The sequence below is a fragment of the Lissotriton helveticus genome, chromosome 11 (genome assembly GCF_964261635.1).
Source record: "Lissotriton helveticus chromosome 11, aLisHel1.1, whole genome shotgun sequence".
NCBI lineage: Eukaryota > Metazoa > Chordata > Amphibia > Caudata > Salamandridae > Lissotriton > Lissotriton helveticus.
The window spans coordinates 890,518,607-890,536,325 of NC_136072.1; the positions used below are offsets into that span (position 1 = coordinate 890,518,607).

General features: G+C 48.0%; 1 protein-coding gene across 3 annotated transcripts in view; it reads left to right on the plus strand.

Annotated features, from left to right (window-relative positions):
- FBXO21 (F-box protein 21) overlaps positions 1 to 17,719 on the plus strand; it is a 179,000-nt gene that overhangs the window by 91,455 nt on the left and 69,826 nt on the right. For all 3 annotated transcript variants that reach the window (XM_078667123.1, XM_078667124.1, XM_078667125.1), the window contains one exon: positions 13,400 to 13,576. In XM_078667123.1, the coding sequence (XP_078523249.1) occupies positions 13,400 to 13,576 (177 nt within the window). The remainder of the gene's footprint in view (positions 1 to 13,399; positions 13,577 to 17,719) is intronic.

A 17,719-nucleotide genomic window follows, 5' to 3' on the forward strand; every position in this document is an offset into this window, starting at 1 on the left:
TGACTGTATTTAATTTTGTCAGTTCGCTTCGTTGTCTTTAGGACTTTTACACCTTCACCAGCAAGATTCTTAAGGTTCTTGATAATCTTCTTGTTATCAGTTCTTTCTTCACAGACTAGATCAATACAAAAGAAAAAAAACGCATACAAACAGGTTGGCAAAGATGCAGAGAAAGGAGCAACACTGTGGACTTCATTGTCTGCTCTTTAACAAAGTTGCAAAAAATACAACGCACATATCATTCTTCGAGACCGTCCTTGCATACTGTTGAGAAAATAATGAGAGACCACATTTTCACGGTCTTCACTATTTTACCAAAGCTTTTTTTAGTTCATTGCCAAATAAAATTTCCACAGCGGAATGTGATTTTATATGATGAACTTTGTTAGAGGAAATGTTTCTCCGCAGTTCATTATAGTTTGGAGGTCACTGTCGGCCTCATTGACGTTCTTCCTTTTCGCACGGCTAAATACAAATGGAATTACTTGGATTAGAGTTTTTCCTGAAGTTCATTTTTATGTAAAGTGTTATAGGATATTATCTCATAGGAGTCAGTCTCTAGTGTTGGACCCTGTATTATAGTGGGTTATGAAGGGAGAAATGGGCATTTCTGTTAACACGGTAGGCATATACAATTAGAAATTTGTCACCACATAGTGATGACATTTAAGGTTTACACTCTTAAACATACAACTGCACTCTGAAGTTTAATGTTGGGAAGTGGATGGTTTTGGGAACTGTACAACACCAATTCAATGCCTGGTCAAGGGTCTTAGGCACTATTTAAATACATGCCTGCCCTCCTCCAATCTGTGCTGCTTGTCAATCTAACCTTTTCGGTACTGGAGTAGCGTGCTACTCCCCGCAAAGCGCTTCAATGCCTCGCCAGGGGTGTTATATAAATACCATTACCATTACAATTACAATAGTGCTGGTGCTTGTCCAGTGGAAGGTGGTCGATGTACCCAAAAGGCCAACACTGACTGCACTAATCATATACCACAGCAGATGGGGTGCAAAAGAAGACTCACAGGTCTGGATGTTTTTAGAGCTGCAAGCCCTGCCCACCTCCAGTATCCAAGCACATGTTCAAGGCAGCTTGCCTTCTGCAGACATTCGGGGAAAACAGGCACCAAAGGAGGTTTGCAATATGGCACTGGAGGAGAGCGCTGGAGTAGGGGATACATTGTGTAATGTAACTGGTGCTCATGTAAAGTGCTCCCACACCTTCAAGTAGAGTTTGCACTACATAAAATAGCAAATAAAAAACCTACAGTTATGGGAGGGAAAGTGGGGGCTGGGTCCCTAGTTCGAGGTCCATCATTGGTTGATTTTTTTTTGCACTTTTCAACCATTCGACCCCCTTCGGGCTGCGTGGATTACTCCTGAAAGTGCCACGCACATTGAATGCAGCAAGCACAAAAGCTGCCTACATAGCAAAACACTGGGGACTCCAGGTGCCTACCCATATGGAGGGGATGTTTGCAAGCAAATACACTTGTGGCACAGCATTCGATCCTGGTAGGGCAGTATCCACACACCTGGTCAAGGTAGCCTGCCTTCTGCAGACACTCAGGAGAAATGGACACCCCAGGAGGTTTGTAAAATGGCACTGGAGGAGAGAATTGGCGTCAGGGGTATATTGTGTAATGTAAGTGGTGCTCGGGTAAAATGCTTACATACCTCCTGGCCGGGCAGAACAGCCACTGGCATCGGAGAGCTTATACCGCCCAGGGCGCAACTCTACCCATACAGCACAATTTTCCCCTTTGAGTATTCTGCCACAGTTTTTAACATTGATTTCCCAGAATCTAGGTACTCATTATATGGAGGACTCCGCACCATCGGAGGCACCAGGCCCAAACCAACTATACACAAGCGAGGTGAAATTGCTGAATCTAAGAATTACCTGCACCACCAACACTACCACTGAACAAGGCCCGCTACCTTTCCAAACCCAGGTGGGGTCCAAGATTCTGCCAATTCAGAGGTTGCATTGTAGTAAAACAGCTCCCTTACAGAACTTGCCTGCTGGCTCTTGGAGCTAGGTCTTGTCGTCTTCAGTGTGGTTAGGTGTGTTTGACCCTGCCCACCATCCTTGCCAATCAATGTGGCTCCCCTAATTTAATCGGGGTGCTCCCATTGTTCTTCGCTGTTTTATTTCAAATTGGAATTTTCAGTACAGTTCTGTTTTGTACTGCTTTGGCTCCCTCAAGTGGCCAAGCAGTGCAACAAATGTGAAAAATCGGGATATTCGGTTTAAATCCGGTCAGCTGATTTTCAGCCAGCAGGGTACTGTCAGGCACAATCGGTTTTAACGGATTTCCAAGCTGCCTAATCATCTTTGATACTGACAGGCAACTTGACCTCTTTCTTGGTTTCCATTGGAAAATACAATTTTCACGATTCTGATTGCTGTTCTCTGCTTTCTAAACTTCAGATACCTCTGGAGTTGTTCTGAGCCCCCCCCCTGCAGCTTTGGTGGTGTGCTGCTTCAGGTATGGATGGTTCTGCAAGCACAGCCCCTGGTGCTTCCTCTGGAGTCACTTCTTCCAGCGTTGTGGCGCAATGACTCTCTTTAATCAGTACTAGTAAGCAGATGACTTTTTATCGTCAGTCAAATATTCATTATTCGGTTCTTTTTGCACCCATAAAAGAGGACATCAAAAGTTAAAACAAGAAACAGACAGTATGTGATAACATTCATACTGATAAAATTCATAGTCGGCAGTGTAAACTAAAAAATAATATGGTATTTCATCACATAGCAGCAAATCACAGGTTTCCAAATGAGGGCAAAGATAGAAACTTTGTACCAGTAAACATAGGTCAGTGCACAAACAATACAAATATAAATCCTAAAAACAACATTGTATCCCCAGAAAACCATAATATTCAGAAGTAGTTCATTAGTTATCAAATAGAACAGAAAAAGCTATAAGACGTGGCTGGAGCAAGGTGTAGTAATAACAATAAGTTCAGTAAAAAATACCATTTACGAATAAATAAAATCATTTCCCAACTAAGTTCCGTAAACGGACTGCTGTAGAAATATATCTATACACCATTAAACGTGTACATTCGTCATTCAAAAGCTAAAGGTGATACAAAGCCGGCCTGCACTTCATGATGTTTAAAAATCGTAATGGGGGATAATAAAATCCCTCCTCAGTTTAGTGTAGAGTCGACAAACAAAAAGTGCAACATGTTCTGAGTTGATTTAGAGTTCAGCATCACAATAACCTTTGTGGGGCTAAGAGACCAGGAAATATGCTAAGCTGAACCTAAAGTGAATGAGGTAAAACATTTTCATATGAAAAAAGACAGATAGGGTTCTACACATGGAGAATGTACAGGAGGCAAATATTCCAAAACTCTTTTTCCTAGTTCCCAGATGCTCACTGGTTGTCTTTAAAAGAGATAAAAGATCCCCTTTTAACTGGGTTTTTGAAATCTTGGCGATTTGTTCAGGATTATAAAAACAATCCACCATTCCCACTGTATCCAGCTGCCTTTTTATATAACTAGGCCTTGGTACCTTCTTCATATGATAAAGGCCAAATCAATCCAGTATTATTGCATGATTTAAGGCTGGCTCATCTGTTGCCCATACTGAGTGCCATAGCAAAGTTGGAGCTATTTGTGTGCAGTGGGTTAGAGGAGTCGGACCAAGTTCATTATGACAAAAAATAATTGGGAGACTACTTGGGACTGTTAATAGTCGTCTAAGGAAATGATTCTCCATAGCCTGAAGGCAAGATGGGTTGCAAAAGCTCCATACAAGGTTACAGAACACGAGCAAGCCTTATAGATCTTAATTATTGAATCAGTGGTCTGGATCCTAATTTCTTTGTAAACCCAAATAAAGCCTATCTTGGGAACATCAACATGCGCTTGGTTAATATAACTTTCTGAGTCATTAATATAAAACCAGAATAAAAAAGGGCAAGCACGCACCCTTGACATACCCCACGGTTCATTTTAATAGGAGAGGTAAGTTCCACATCCACCCCATACCTGACCCTCCCAGTCACATCCTGATGCTTCTGTGCTAACAAATTGACTAAAGATGTATCTATGCACAGATCCAGTATTTGTTTCCCAAAGTTTCCCTCTCTCCACCCAGTCAAATGCTGATGTAAGATCTATAAAACCCAATTGAAGAGAACCATTCTTGGCTATTGTGCACTTGCTTATGGCCAGGGGGAGGTTGAGACACTGCTCAACAGTTCCCAGGCCCCTCCTGAAGTCATACTGCATATTGGAGAACTTCTCACTTTCCGTTACCCAAGTCTTCAGGTGATCTAACATGATGCTGTCCATCAATTTACATGTACAATCATTTAACAAGATTGAGCGATAACACCTCAGGTCAGACCTGTCCCCTTTTTTAAAGATGGGTACTATGATCACGGTGGCCATGTTTCTAGTATCTGTAATGCTTTGCCTTAAGGCATCTCTTTGTGCTATCGGACACCTGGTTGATCACTACCTCGCAGCGGTGCTTTTTGTAGCGTTATCTTCCAAATCTGAAAGAAACAGGTTAGTGTTAGATTCCTTACCTTAGAATATCCCCAGGCGTCTGACTGGATTCGGAAAGTTTTGCGTAGCAGTACCCCTGTGCATCGGTAGGCATCGTCTGCGGATCCGCGTTCGGCGTCGTGGTCGCCGGGATGACGTCGTCGGAGTACTTAGACGCTGCCCCCGCGCGCTGTCGTCAGTTATTCTTTTTTACGCGCCAGCAAGCGCAGATCCGGGAAGAGAAGTACTCCTTAGTCACTTTTTGACTAACTCTTTTCGGTCTATTTTGGATCTTCTCGACTCCGGTGCTGGTAGGGATGCCGGGGTTCAAGCCCTGTGACGACTGTAACCGACTGATGTCGGTTACTGACCCCCACCGTCAGTGCCTTTATTGCCTCTGGGCCGACCATGATGACAAGTCGTGCCCCGACTGCCGTGCCTGGACATCGAAAGCTAGGTGGGAGAGGTCCCGTAAGCAACTCGAGATCCGGCAGTCGGCCCCGCGTCGCTCGAGGTCCCAGTTCAAGAGGAGGTCGAGGGACCGGTCGCGGGGCACAGTCATCATAGCTCGGCGAGTCGACACCACTCGTCGGGGCACAAGAAGGTAAGTCGAGGCACAAGACGTCGAAGAAGCGACATCGCTCTTCTGACTCCCCCCCCCCCCCCCCGTCGCTCGCGCGACGCAGCCGGGGGTTCGGGCGACACCACCCACGCGGCTACGCCGGAGCCGCAAGCGCAGCTTCCAGCTCCACACCCGCCGACCCCTGGGCTGAACGCGACGCCGGAGGAGATCAGTGCCTTCCTCATGGCCATGAGGTCGCGCTTCCCTCTGTCGGGTCTCGTCAAGGTGCCTTTGGCCCCGGGAACCCGTCTGGCAGCCCAAGCGGGCCAGCGGCTTCGGCCGCGGCGCCGTCGGGTGCTTCGGCCACGGCACCGTCGGGTGCTTCGGCCACGGCGCCGCAGGGCTCCTCAGGATCCAGGCCTGGATCCGTGTTGACACCGGTCGACCTTACGACCCCTCCGCCGGCGTCATCACCAAGGGTGTCGTCCCCTGCGTGGCCCCCGGCACCGTCCTCAGGCGGCGTCGTCCCTGATCCCCACCCCGGTCCGGATCCGGCGTCGGACCAGCGCCGCCCGGCGCCGTCTTCGACGCCGATAGGTGAGCCCTTCACCGACGATGCGGCTCCATCATTTCTTCCTGACTTTCAGGAGATGGAGGACGAGGGGGATTGGGAGGGGTCTGAGGACCCTCTGGCACTGCAGTGCCAGTTGAGTCAGGACTGGATGGACGAACTTGGGGAAGCCAGTGGTCTGGACACTTTGCCTGACACTGGTTTTGTCTCTCCTCCTTCCGTGGCTTCGGAGGAGGGGGCTGTATACAGCGTGGTGTTAACTCGGGCAGCCAAGGCCTTGGCTCTTGAGCTCCCAGTCACGGCAGTGAGGACTAACCTCCTCACTGATGTACTCAAACCGCAGGCAAGCTCCTCGGAGCCTCTCCTGCCATTCAACGAGGCACTCACTGATGGGCACCTGGTTCAAGCCCTTCACAGGCCTCCCTGTGGATCGGAACGTGGCCCGACGCCACCACCTGGTTCCAGGTGACCCCAGTTTCCTGTCCGTTCACCCCACCCCTGAGAGCCTGGTGATCAAGGCCTCAACTTCCCAGACCGCATTCCCGACTGCCCCTCCGGATCGGGAATCCAAAACGTACGACCAGTTCGGCAAGAAACTGTTCTCATCACTAAGTTTGGGGTTGCGGTCGGTCAACACCGCCTGCCCTTTGGGCCGTTACTCTCACTCTTTGTGGGATACGGTTGCGGAAGTAGTGCCGCAGTGCCCGGTGGAGGTCCAGGCAAAGCTAACACAGGCCTTCGCGGAGGGAAGGGATGCAGCACGATATTCCATTCGGTGTGGGCTGGATACCATGGACTCGCTAGGCAGGGCGATTGCAACGACGGTGGCGGTTCGCCGCCACGCCTGGCTGAGGTCCGCCAACTTTTCGGGCGTGTCCAAGCATCCCTTATCGACATGCCCTTTGATGGCCGTTGCCTTTTTGGCGATAAGGTGGACAGCGTGCTGGAACGTTTTAAGGACTCCAGGGCTACGGCCAAGTCCTTGGGCCTCCGCCAACAGACTTCCGCCTTTCGTCACTTTCGCGGCCAAAGAAGGGGCGCCCCTCACGTCCAGCTAGCCACAGGCCGCAGAACCCAACTCAATGCCGTCGCGGACGTGGTAACTGCCGTGGCGGTGCCGGGGGACACAGGAAAGGCCAGTCCACACCCGCCCCCGCAGCATCTGCCTCAAAATCCTTCTAGTCCGAATTTTCAGGCCCATTCGACGCCAGGGTTCGCCATCACCTCCTCCACTGGCACTCCATCACATCGGACAGGTGGGTGCTGCAAATAGTCCGAAGGGGCTACTCCCTCCCCTTCGAGGTGACCCCTCCAGTCATGCCACTGCAGTACCACGGCATGTCGGGGGATCACTTGCAACTACTGCAGGAGGACGTTACGGCCCCTTTGGCCAAGGGGGCGGTCGAGCGCGTTCCTGGGCCAGAAGTAGTACGTGGTTGCTATTCCCACTACTTTCTGGTACCCAAGAAGGGCAAAGTGGGCCTACGCCCTATCTTGGATCTAAGGATCGTCAACAGCTTCCCCTGGAAGGAGAAGTTCAAGATGCTGACTTTGGCTCAGATCCTAGCTGCCCTGGACCCAGAAGACTGGATGGTAGCATTGGACTTGCAGGACGCATATTTCCACATCCCCGTCCTGCAGGCCCACCGGCGTTACCTGCGGTTCACGGTAGGCCACGAGCACTTTCAGTTTACCGTGCTCCCCTTCGGCCTTACCAGCGCCCCACGGGTGTTCACGAAAGTGATGGCGGTGGTTGCAGCTCATCTGCGCAGATTAGGGATTTCAGTCATCTGCGCAGATTAGGGGTTTCAGTCTTCCCCTATCTCGACGACTGGTTGTTGAAGGCGGGCTCGCCCCAAGCAGTCATCTCCAGACTACGGCCGGCCTCCTGCACTCACTGGGGTTCTCCATCAACGTGCCGAAGTCACACCTGTGCCCGTCGCAGAAGCTCCTTTTCATCGGAGTGGTTCTGGACTCAGCGCAGTTTCGGGTTTCCCCCCCCCGAACAGCGGGTTCGGGATATTCAGGCTCTGATTCCGGTCTTTTAGCCGAGTCTCGGTCAGGTTGACGTTGCGGCTCCTGGGGTTGATGGTCTCCTGCATCCTTCTGGTGCATCACGCTTGTTGGCGAATGCGGGCTCTGCAGTGGGACCTGAAGTTTCAGTGGGCACAGCAATAGGGCAGCCTGTCCGATTGCTTCCGGATCTCGGAGGGCACTGCGAAACAATTGCAGTGGTGGCTCACGTACCGCGATTGGGTCAGCCGCAGATCTCTCTCCCTTCCCCAACCGGAGCACGTAGTAGTGACAGATGCGTCCCTCCTGGGATGGGGAGGCCACATGGGAGAGAGGGAGATCAGAGACCTCTGGTCTCCGGCTCCACATCAACCTTCTGGAGCTGCGGGCGATCCGACTTGCACTGAAAGCATTCCTTCCCTCTGTCCGGGGAAGTGTAGTGCAGGTGTTCACGGACAACACCACCGCCATGTGGTACTGCAACAAACAGGGCGGGGTGGGGTCGTGGATCCTTTGTCAAGAGGCTCTGCGCCTCTGGACATGGCTTGAACACCAGGGCGTCACCCTAGTCGTTCAACACCTGGCAGGTTCCCTGAACGCCAGGGCGGACAAACTCAGCCGCCGGTGCATGATGGATCACGAATGGTGTCTGAACTCGGACGTGGCACAAGGTCTCTTTCAGCAGTGGGGAGAGCCTTGGTTAGAGCTATTTGCCACCAAAGAGAACGCGCAATGTCATCAGTTCTGCGCGTTGGAATTTCCAAGGCGGCACTCGCTCGGCGACGCTTTTCATCGCGAGTGGAGCTGCAGTCTGTTGTACGCCTTTCCGCTATACCACTTCTGCCCAGAGTGCTGAAGAAGATCAGGCGAGACCGGGCCCAAGTCATCCTTGTGGCTCCGGACTGGGCACAAAGATACTAGTATCCTGAGCTACTCAGCATGTCAGTCGATCCCCCGATTCGTCTGCCTCTTCAGGAGGACCTTCTGTCGCAGCAGCAGGGGACGGTCCTCCACCCGACCCTGTCCAGCCTCCACCTCCATGCGTGGAGATTGAGCGGCGGCAGTTGAGGCCATTTGACTTGCCTTCGGAAGTCTGTGATGTGATTCTGGCAGCCAGGCGTCCCTCCACAAAAACGGTATACGCCTGCAGGTGGAACACATTTGTGGCGTGGTGCACAGCAAAGGCTGTGGATCCTCTCTCTGCCCCCCTTTCAGAGGTTCTCCTCTTCCTTCTTTCTCTTGCCCATCAGGGCTCTGCTCTGGGCACTCTCAAGGGCTACCTCTCTGCCATTTCTGCCTTCTTGAGGCTTCCTGATCAGCCCTCTCTTTTCAAGTCCCCTGTTGTAAATAGATTCTTGAAGGGCATCACGCACATGTTTCCTCCTGTTCCTTTCGTGATGCCTCAGTGGGACTTGAACCTTGTTCTAACCTATCTGATGTGCGCTCCTTTCGAGTCACTTCACAATTGCCCTCTTCGTCTTCTGACTCTCAAGACTGCATTCCTGGTTGCCATCACCTCTGCCAGGAGAGTGAGCGAGCTCCAGGCTCTATCTTCTAAGCCTCCTTTTCTTTCTGTCCATCCGGACAAGGTTGTTTTCTTCTTTCCTGCCCAAGGTGGTTACGGCCTTTCACATCGGGCAGTCCATCACCTTGCCCACCTTCTGTCCGCCTCCGCATCCCTCGAAAGAGGAAGAGAGGCTCTACCATCTGGACCCAAAACATGCGCTCTCCTTCTACCTTGATCACACACACCAGTTCCGAGTGGATGACCAGCTCTTTGTTGGTTACCTGGGCACGAAGACGGGACGGGCGGTGCACAAACGGACCATCTCTTGGTGGGTCATGTTGTGCATCAAGGTCTGTTACTCCTTGGCTAAAAAGGATCCCCCTGTTGGGCTGAGGGCCCATTCCATTCGGGCCAGGGTGGCTACTACTGCCCTGGGTCGGGGAGTCCCCTTGCAGGACATCGGTCAGGCAGCTACGTAGGCCTCGCTGCACAAGTTTGCTAGACACTACTGCCTGGACAGCCAAGTCTGGAGAGATGGCTTTTTCGGCCGTTCCGTTCTCCAGGACTTTCTGGTGTGATCTCGGTCCGCAGACCCACCACCGGGGTTGGTAGTGCTGGGGTATCTATTCTAAGGTAAGGAATCTAACACTAACCTGTTTCTTTCAGATTCACAAGTTACTTACCTTCGGTAACGATATATCTGTAAGAAACAGTAGTTAGTGTTAGATTCCTTACCGCCCCACCCATCCTCCCCGTTCTGCGGACCGATATCTAGGGTTAAGGTATTTCCCTTTGAGGGCCCTAGTTTTATGGCACCAGTGTCGTCTCTAATTTACAACAAGGGGTGGTGATGGACAGAGTCTCTGAATTAAGCAGAGTACTCTAACCCAGTCAAGAGATCAGGGCTAGATCCAACACCGTTTTTTAGCTTATTGCACCATCCCAGTTTCAGAACCTGGCTGTATGCAAATTAGTCTGTCCCTGGCCCAGTGCATCATGGGAACAGGGCAGACCAGACTACAAAAGCCAATTCTTACACTGGGAAGGAAACAAGCTTCCGGGGAACGGTTTCTGCCATTTCAGGCGTCTTCGGCCCGGCTTGCTTGAATCCTGATGGTGCAATGAGCAAGGGACTCACATCTGAGTATACCCTTCCACGCTTAGGGTGGACAAAATTATTTACAACAAGGGGTGGTGATGGACAGAGTCTCTGAATTAAGCAGAGTACTCTAACCCAGTCAAGAGATCAGGGCTAGATCCAACACCGTTTTTTAGCTCATTGCACCATCCCAGTTTCAGAACCTGGCTGTATGCAAATTAGTCTGTCCCTGGCCCAGTGCATCATGGGAACAGGGCAGACCAGACTACAAAAGCCAATTCTTACACTGGGAAGAAAACAAGCTTCCGGGGACCGGTTTCTGCCATTTCAGGCGTCTTCGGCCCGGCTTGCTTGAATCCTGATGGTGCAATGAGCAAGGGACTCACATCTGAGTATACCCTTCCACGCTTAGGGTGGACAAAATTATTTACAACAAGGGGTGGTGATGGACAGAGTCTCTGAATTAAGCAGAGTACTCTAACCCAGTCAAGAGATCAGGGCTAGATCCAACACCGTTTTTTAGCTCATTGCACCATCCCAGTTTCAGAACCTGGCTGTATGCAAATTAGTCTGTCCCTGGCCCAGGGCATCATGGGAACCGGGCAGACCAGACTACAAAAGCCAATTCTTACACTGGGAAGGAAACAAGCTTCCGGGGACCGGTTTCTGCCATTTCAGGCGTCTTCGGCCCGGCTTGCTTGAATCCTGATGGTGCAATGAGCAAGGGACTCACATCTGAGTATACCCTTCCACGCTTAGGGTGGACAAAATTATTTACAACAAGGGGTGGTGATGGACAGAGTCTCTGAATTAAGCAGAGTACTCTAACCCAGTCAAGAGATCAGGGCTAGATCCAACACCGTTTTTTAGCTCATTGCACCATCCCAGTTTCAGAACCTGGCTGTATGCAAATTAGTCTGTCCCTGGCCCAGTGCATCATGGGAACAGGGCAGACCAGACTACAAAAGCCAATTCTTACACTGGGAAGGAAACAAGCTTCCGGGGACCGGTTTCTGCCATTTCAGGCGTCTTCGGCCCGGCTTGCTTGAATCCTGATGGTGCAATGAGCAAGGGACTCACATCTGAGTATACCCTTCCACGCTTAGGGTGGACAAAATTATTTACAACAAGGGGTGGTGATGGACAGAGTCTCTGAATTAAACAGAGTACTCTAACCCAGTCAAGAGATCAGGGCTAGATCCAACACCGTTTTTTAGCTCATTGCACCATCCCAGTTTCAGAACCTGGCTGTATGCAAATTAGTCTGTCCCTGGCCCAGTGCATCATGGGAACAGGGCAGACCAGACTACAAAAGCCAATTCTTACACTGGGAAGGAAACAAGCTTCCGGGGACCGGTTTCTGCCATTTCAGGCGTCTTCGGCCCGGCTTGCTTGAATCCTGATGGTGCAATGAGCATGGCTCTGTGTTCCTGGCTCGGAAAGCTATGTACAAGAACTGACGTCAGCGCTCGAGGGCGGCGTCTAAGTACTCCGACGTCATCCCAGCGACGACGGACGCGGAGCCGTAGACGACGCCTACCGACGCGCAGGGGTACTGCTACGCAAAACTTTCTGGATCCAGTCTGACGCCTGGGGATATTCTTTGGTAAGGAATCTAACCCTAACTACTGTTTCTTACAGATATATCGTTACCGAAGGTAAGTAACTTGTGCTTTACTGTCACTATTTGCCTCTCTTTTAAAAACCTGGTTGCATCCGCCTACAGTGTTATCACTCTGTCGTGTATGGCTTTGAATTGGGTAGTAGCGCAGCACCTCTCTTTGCGGCCTTGCCACCAGGTTCTCGGCCAGCGATGTGAAAACTTCTCAATGAAGCCATAGTTATCATCAAATACTTTACACGGACTGGGGTTGCGCTTTGACTCCACATATGCTAAACGTCAATTCCGCCCTTCGGAGGCACATGTGGCACGCACAAGCAGTTTGCTGGACTACGGCAAATTCTCTGGTAGAGCACTGTCTATCTTTGGGTTACCTATCCCCTATCTTGTTGCCAGTTATAGCGTCCAGCCCAGGTACTCACCAATTACTACGCCACACACAGAGCTTAGTACAACACGCTTTTATTCTTCTTCATGTAACAGTCAACTCAACATTGTAAACCTGCATTCACTTCACTATGCTCTAATGCTAACATTACAGTTCTGATGAGTCCATCAGAAGCAACAATGGTTTCATCGTTGCAAACTCACACGACACTACGGTTTCCCGTCCTGTCTTTCTCACTGTAATGTTAGGTGGATTTTTAGAGCACTGCTTGTCACCCATGAGTGTATCCGGCGCTGTTCTTTTCCTTCTACGTCATTCCATTTGACTTTGCATTAATGTTTATTTTCCATTTTTTCATGCGTGTGAATTTTTCATTTGCTTTTACCACCTGTTCTTATCCATCGATCTTCTGCATCTGTTTTACTATACAAAGCTTTGCTAAAGCTAATAGGCCTGGCTGTAATGAGATAGCACATAAATACAAGCATGCTTAATTGCGGTTTCCTTTTGTTAGCACATTAAAGACAGGGTTACTGGCTTTGATGATGCTTGTTTTTATTTTATGAAAGGCAATATGCTAATTCAGTGATGTAGGCTTGATGTCCTTTGCATGTCTCCATCACAACATTCCCAGCCATTCTGGAGATTTTGTAGAGGTAATCTTACCTCATGAATATGGTAGGTATTGAGAGTCATAATAGTGGGATCCACTGTTTTATGCTGCTCTCTCCAAAGCCCCAATGCTTATGTTTGACTGTGGCCGCCAGAATGAATGCTAGCTTTTGCTCTCAAGTCTGGGATAAGATGTGCTGTGCTTTACATTTAAGTCACCAGAGTGGCAAGCTGAAGTTTGTTAGTATGTCAATACATGGTGTTTGTGAATTGTCTCCTAAGATTGCTAAATGTAAAATCTGACCCTTCATAGAAAAGGGGCTGCAGTATTTTTCAACTGAGTTTCAAGAGAAGGATGCCCCGAGATCACATAGGGAATGATTCTGGGTTGTGTACTGTCACAAAAAGAGAGATCTTCTTCATGCTGATGTTGCATCCGAATATGCAATAATATGTTATGTATTCAATTGAAGTAACTAACTTTCAAGTGTCTTCATCTTTACAGAAGTTCTGATATCTTCGACTACGTCTATATTGATGCCTTTGGAAAAGGGAAACAGTTGACTGTTAAAGAGTGTGAGTACCTGATCAACCATCACGTCACTGAGGAGTTTTATGCAGCTGTCAGCACTCAGGAGGTGCTTCAGCGCATGGTTGGGAACCTCCTAAATATAGGCAAGAGGTATGTATGAAGCCAACTGTGCCGCTCAATGAATGACCGTATAGGCAGTGCAATATGTGTACATATCAATAAATGAGCATTTGTATAGCGTGCTAATCACCCCGAGGGGTAACCATGGGGGGTAGCCAGGCGCTGCGTGAGATGATGCATAAAGAGAAAGTAGATTTAACAACAGACAAGAACCGCCAGGTTTATCTTTCTTTTTATTTCCTGGTGGTCTTCTAATGACATGACTATTCAAAGGCTTAGGTGAAACTGCTTCTTTTTTGCTCTTAAGCTCATTCAGTTAAAGGTAGTTTATCTTCGCTTTGAAGAAAGCGTTTTTGCAGTGCTTTGATTGGTTTGTTTTTTAAAGCACAAGGCGTTTTCTTGTGAAGTGTACCTTTTCTGCTCATTTGATGCTATGTACTTGAAAACATGGGCCATGTTCCACACAGGCTAAATCGATATAGGTACAATCTACAGTACAATGAGCTTATGCATTCCTCCTTAGACGTGATATCTGCACTGCTTTTCTTTCTTAGTCTGTTTTTTAATCTGAAACTGACTTTTAAGTTAGTTTCTCCTTGAGAACAATTTGCAGCTAGCTCAATATTTTGGAAGAACCTGGTCTGTTTTTAGTAACCAACAAACCAAGAAACTACCTGTCTAACAATGAAAGCAAATGGAAGCGCAGAGACTCTTAGATGTCTAGGCAAAAGAAAAAAAATAACAACATCTAGTGCAAAAGAATCCCATCAGCCCACATAAGTGGCTACTCTTCGTCATCTGGGATTTGTTGGAGGTTGCCGTATTCGTGCAACCCACCAAGTTAAGTATCAAAACTCAGCTAGTATTGTACCCCAGTGATCGGTACAGCCACCCGCTAGTCTTGATATGAGGTGCTTAAGGTTTGCAGTGCAAAAAGTGAAAATCATGCAGTGAAATTGATAAAATTGGCTACTAGGATAATTTCTGAAACATTAATAAACATTATCCAAGTGTCAAGCTTAAAAACAGTGCGCTGACAGTTTGAAAGAATAACTGTCAATTGCGATGGAAAAAGCCGCTAGGCTTTCGTCAGGACCAAAATAACGCTACTGCAAAGATTTTTAGTGCAAAAAAAGAATGAAATTGTTGGTGCGATACAGCCTACCAGTATCCTGTAGCTCCCCTCAGGTAAGCTTGTCATACAGGAACATTTGAATTCATTCCTACAAAAATGATAAAAAGGGTGTGTAACAATTATCAACAGGATCGAATCTCATCCCATCTTACTTGACCCAGGCCATCCAAGAACCTTATTGCCCAGATTCTCTCTCATTGCGTTCATTGGCAATCTTGTCCAGCCAACCACTTTTATGTGACATCCAATGTCTCAAAAAGAAAAATAGATAGAATAATAAACGTACTTACCCGCTTTGTGTGGGAGTACTCCTCACCTCTCCAGGCGACTGCTCAGGGGATGAGGCCCCCTCTAGAAATAGGTAAACATAACAGATCACACTAGGAGTGACTCTCTCTATGGATCAGTTCCTAACTAAACCTTATTACATCTAAAAACTCCCTAAACAAAAACTTATCACAGGAAGCCCCTTACCAAGGTGTATCTATGGAACTTCTAATGTCAGGTGCTCTTAATGATGTAGCATTCGTCCTCCGTATGTACAGGCCAGCTTGAGCAAAAATCATATGTTGCCATGCAAACCTGGCGAGTAAGTCAACACTACTAGTCAAATAATCTGATGGGCCCTGAAAAAGTGCTCTGTCAAAAATAAGATATCCAAAATACCTTCTCACGTCTATTTTCAATAAGCATGGATATCTAACAAACAAAGTCATTAGTCACTTATGGCTCGATATACAGTTATTGATGAATAAACTTAGCATGTAGGCAATGTGGCTCGCCTTAATCTTAAAACAGACTCTCAATACACCGGTTGCCACATGTGATTATTTATAATGCCTATGCTCGATTTAAGTGAAAACATAGGCAAAAGGCAGGTAACCTCGAGGCAAATGTTGAATCGCGGCTGAACGCTAAGCAGAGCTTAATGCTTACTGCCTGCAGAATATAATAGAAGAGGCAAACGATATGGCTCAGACTACTCTACATCAGGTTCTGACCAGGGCTCAAGTGTTTCAGACACCTCAAACACCGGTGCACCTTACAATAGAGGCAGAGGCCAACCCAATAGATTTAATCGTAGGTGAGGCACACAAGGCCCAGGTACATAGCAGGGGCCTTGGTGGCCGCCAGGCCCGTGGGGCTACCCACAGTTTCCCCAATTTCCATCATACCCACAATATTTTGACAATCAGCCTTTTTTAGGGCAGGGTCGAGGACGCAATTGAGGCAGGAGGAGAGCCCAAGTCCAGGTACATTGGGGTACGGAACAAACATTCCCCAACACACGGAGCAGGAGGGGTCAACAGCAAACGCCATGACCACGCATCTTAACAGAGGATGAGCACTTGGTATTAAACAAAGGTCTAGGCCTTGTCCCTACGAATAAAGGCGACCCTTTCCAATTTAGATGCAAACTTGAAAAATTATTTCGGAAAATTTGTTTACACTTCTTCAAATCCCAAGTGGGAGAGGCTGATCTAGGATCATCAGGAATGTGCACTACTAACACCAGTTTGAAGGTGGCTTCTACTTTTACACCTCTGGCACATCAAGTTCCCACACAGGTTCAGGTTTTTGAAAAAGCAGGGACGCATGATGTGACAGCTTTATGTGATTCTAAACACACCACTTTCCAAAATCTTTCAGCTAGAGAGAAATTTGCCATGAACATTCTGACCAATGACAATTCCATCATGATAAAACCGGCGGATAAAGGGGGAGCAACGGTGATCTTAGACACTGACACCTATCACACGGAATGTCTGAGACAACTGGGGGATAACAAATCATACCGAATTTTGGTAATAGATTCAACACCTAGATTGACAACTGAGATTAAATATCTCCTAGAAGAAGCCAAAGCAGAAGGGTGGATTACTGCACAAGAAGCACAGGTTTTGGTCACCAGTCACCCCACTATGCCATACTTCTACGTTTTACCAAAGATTCACAAATCCCAGAGACCACCACCTGGCCAGCCTATTATCTCAGGCATCGGTTCTTTGCTAGAACCATTGTCAACCTTTGTGGACCACTTTCTGAGACCTCTGGTTAAAGAAATGCCAAGCTATCTGCAGGACACTAAAGATGTCCTGGGATTATTGCCGAACATTGATTTTGAATCCGAGACTGACTGTTTGGTCAGTTTCGATGTGGAGTCACTCTATACCTGTATTCCACAGGAAGAAACTTTGGAGGTAATAAGAGGCCTTCTAGAGACCATAGACCTCGATAGTATTACACCTGTAAACTTCATAATGGAGTGTGCGAGGTTGCCCATGACAGAATTTTTTTTAAAATTTGAAGACACCATTTTTGTTTACAAATATCTGGAACATCTATGGGCAGCATTTTTGCGCCGAGTCTGGCCAACCTCTACGTCCATGTGTTTGAACAAGAACGGGTATTGACAGACAGTAACCCCTTTTACCATTGGGTTTTGGTGTGGAGAAGATGTATAGACGACATTTGTCGTCTGGCGAGGTCCTCCTAATACTATCATGGAGTTTCAGTCCTGGCTTAACGCCCAAAATAGTTTCCTGAAGTTTACAGTCGAATATAGCAAAACAGAACTCACCTTCTTGGACATTTCGATCTATCCAGTACAAGGGAAGTTGGGGAGTAAACTCTACAATAAACCCATGGCCAGGAATCCGCTTCTGACTTTCAACAGTCATCATCCCAGGGACCTGCGGGAAAATTTGCAAGTAGGCCAATTCCTGCGGATACGCAGGAATTGTTCAGAAAATAAAGACTTTGAAGTACAAGCTGGGGCGCTATCGCTTCAATTTAAAAAATCGTAACTATCCATCACGCCTAGTGCGACAAGCCAAGAAAAGTGCAGCGAATAATAACCGTGAGGCATTGCTTGAACCGTCAGTGAAGAAACAGCCACTGGACAGACTGACCTTTGTGAACACCTTCAGTGTACTATCAAATCAAGTACAAACGTCGGTTCGCAAACATTGGAAAATTCTTAACGTGGCAACTGATACCATTCCTCTCCCTCTCTTCTCATTTAAGAAGGGTATGAG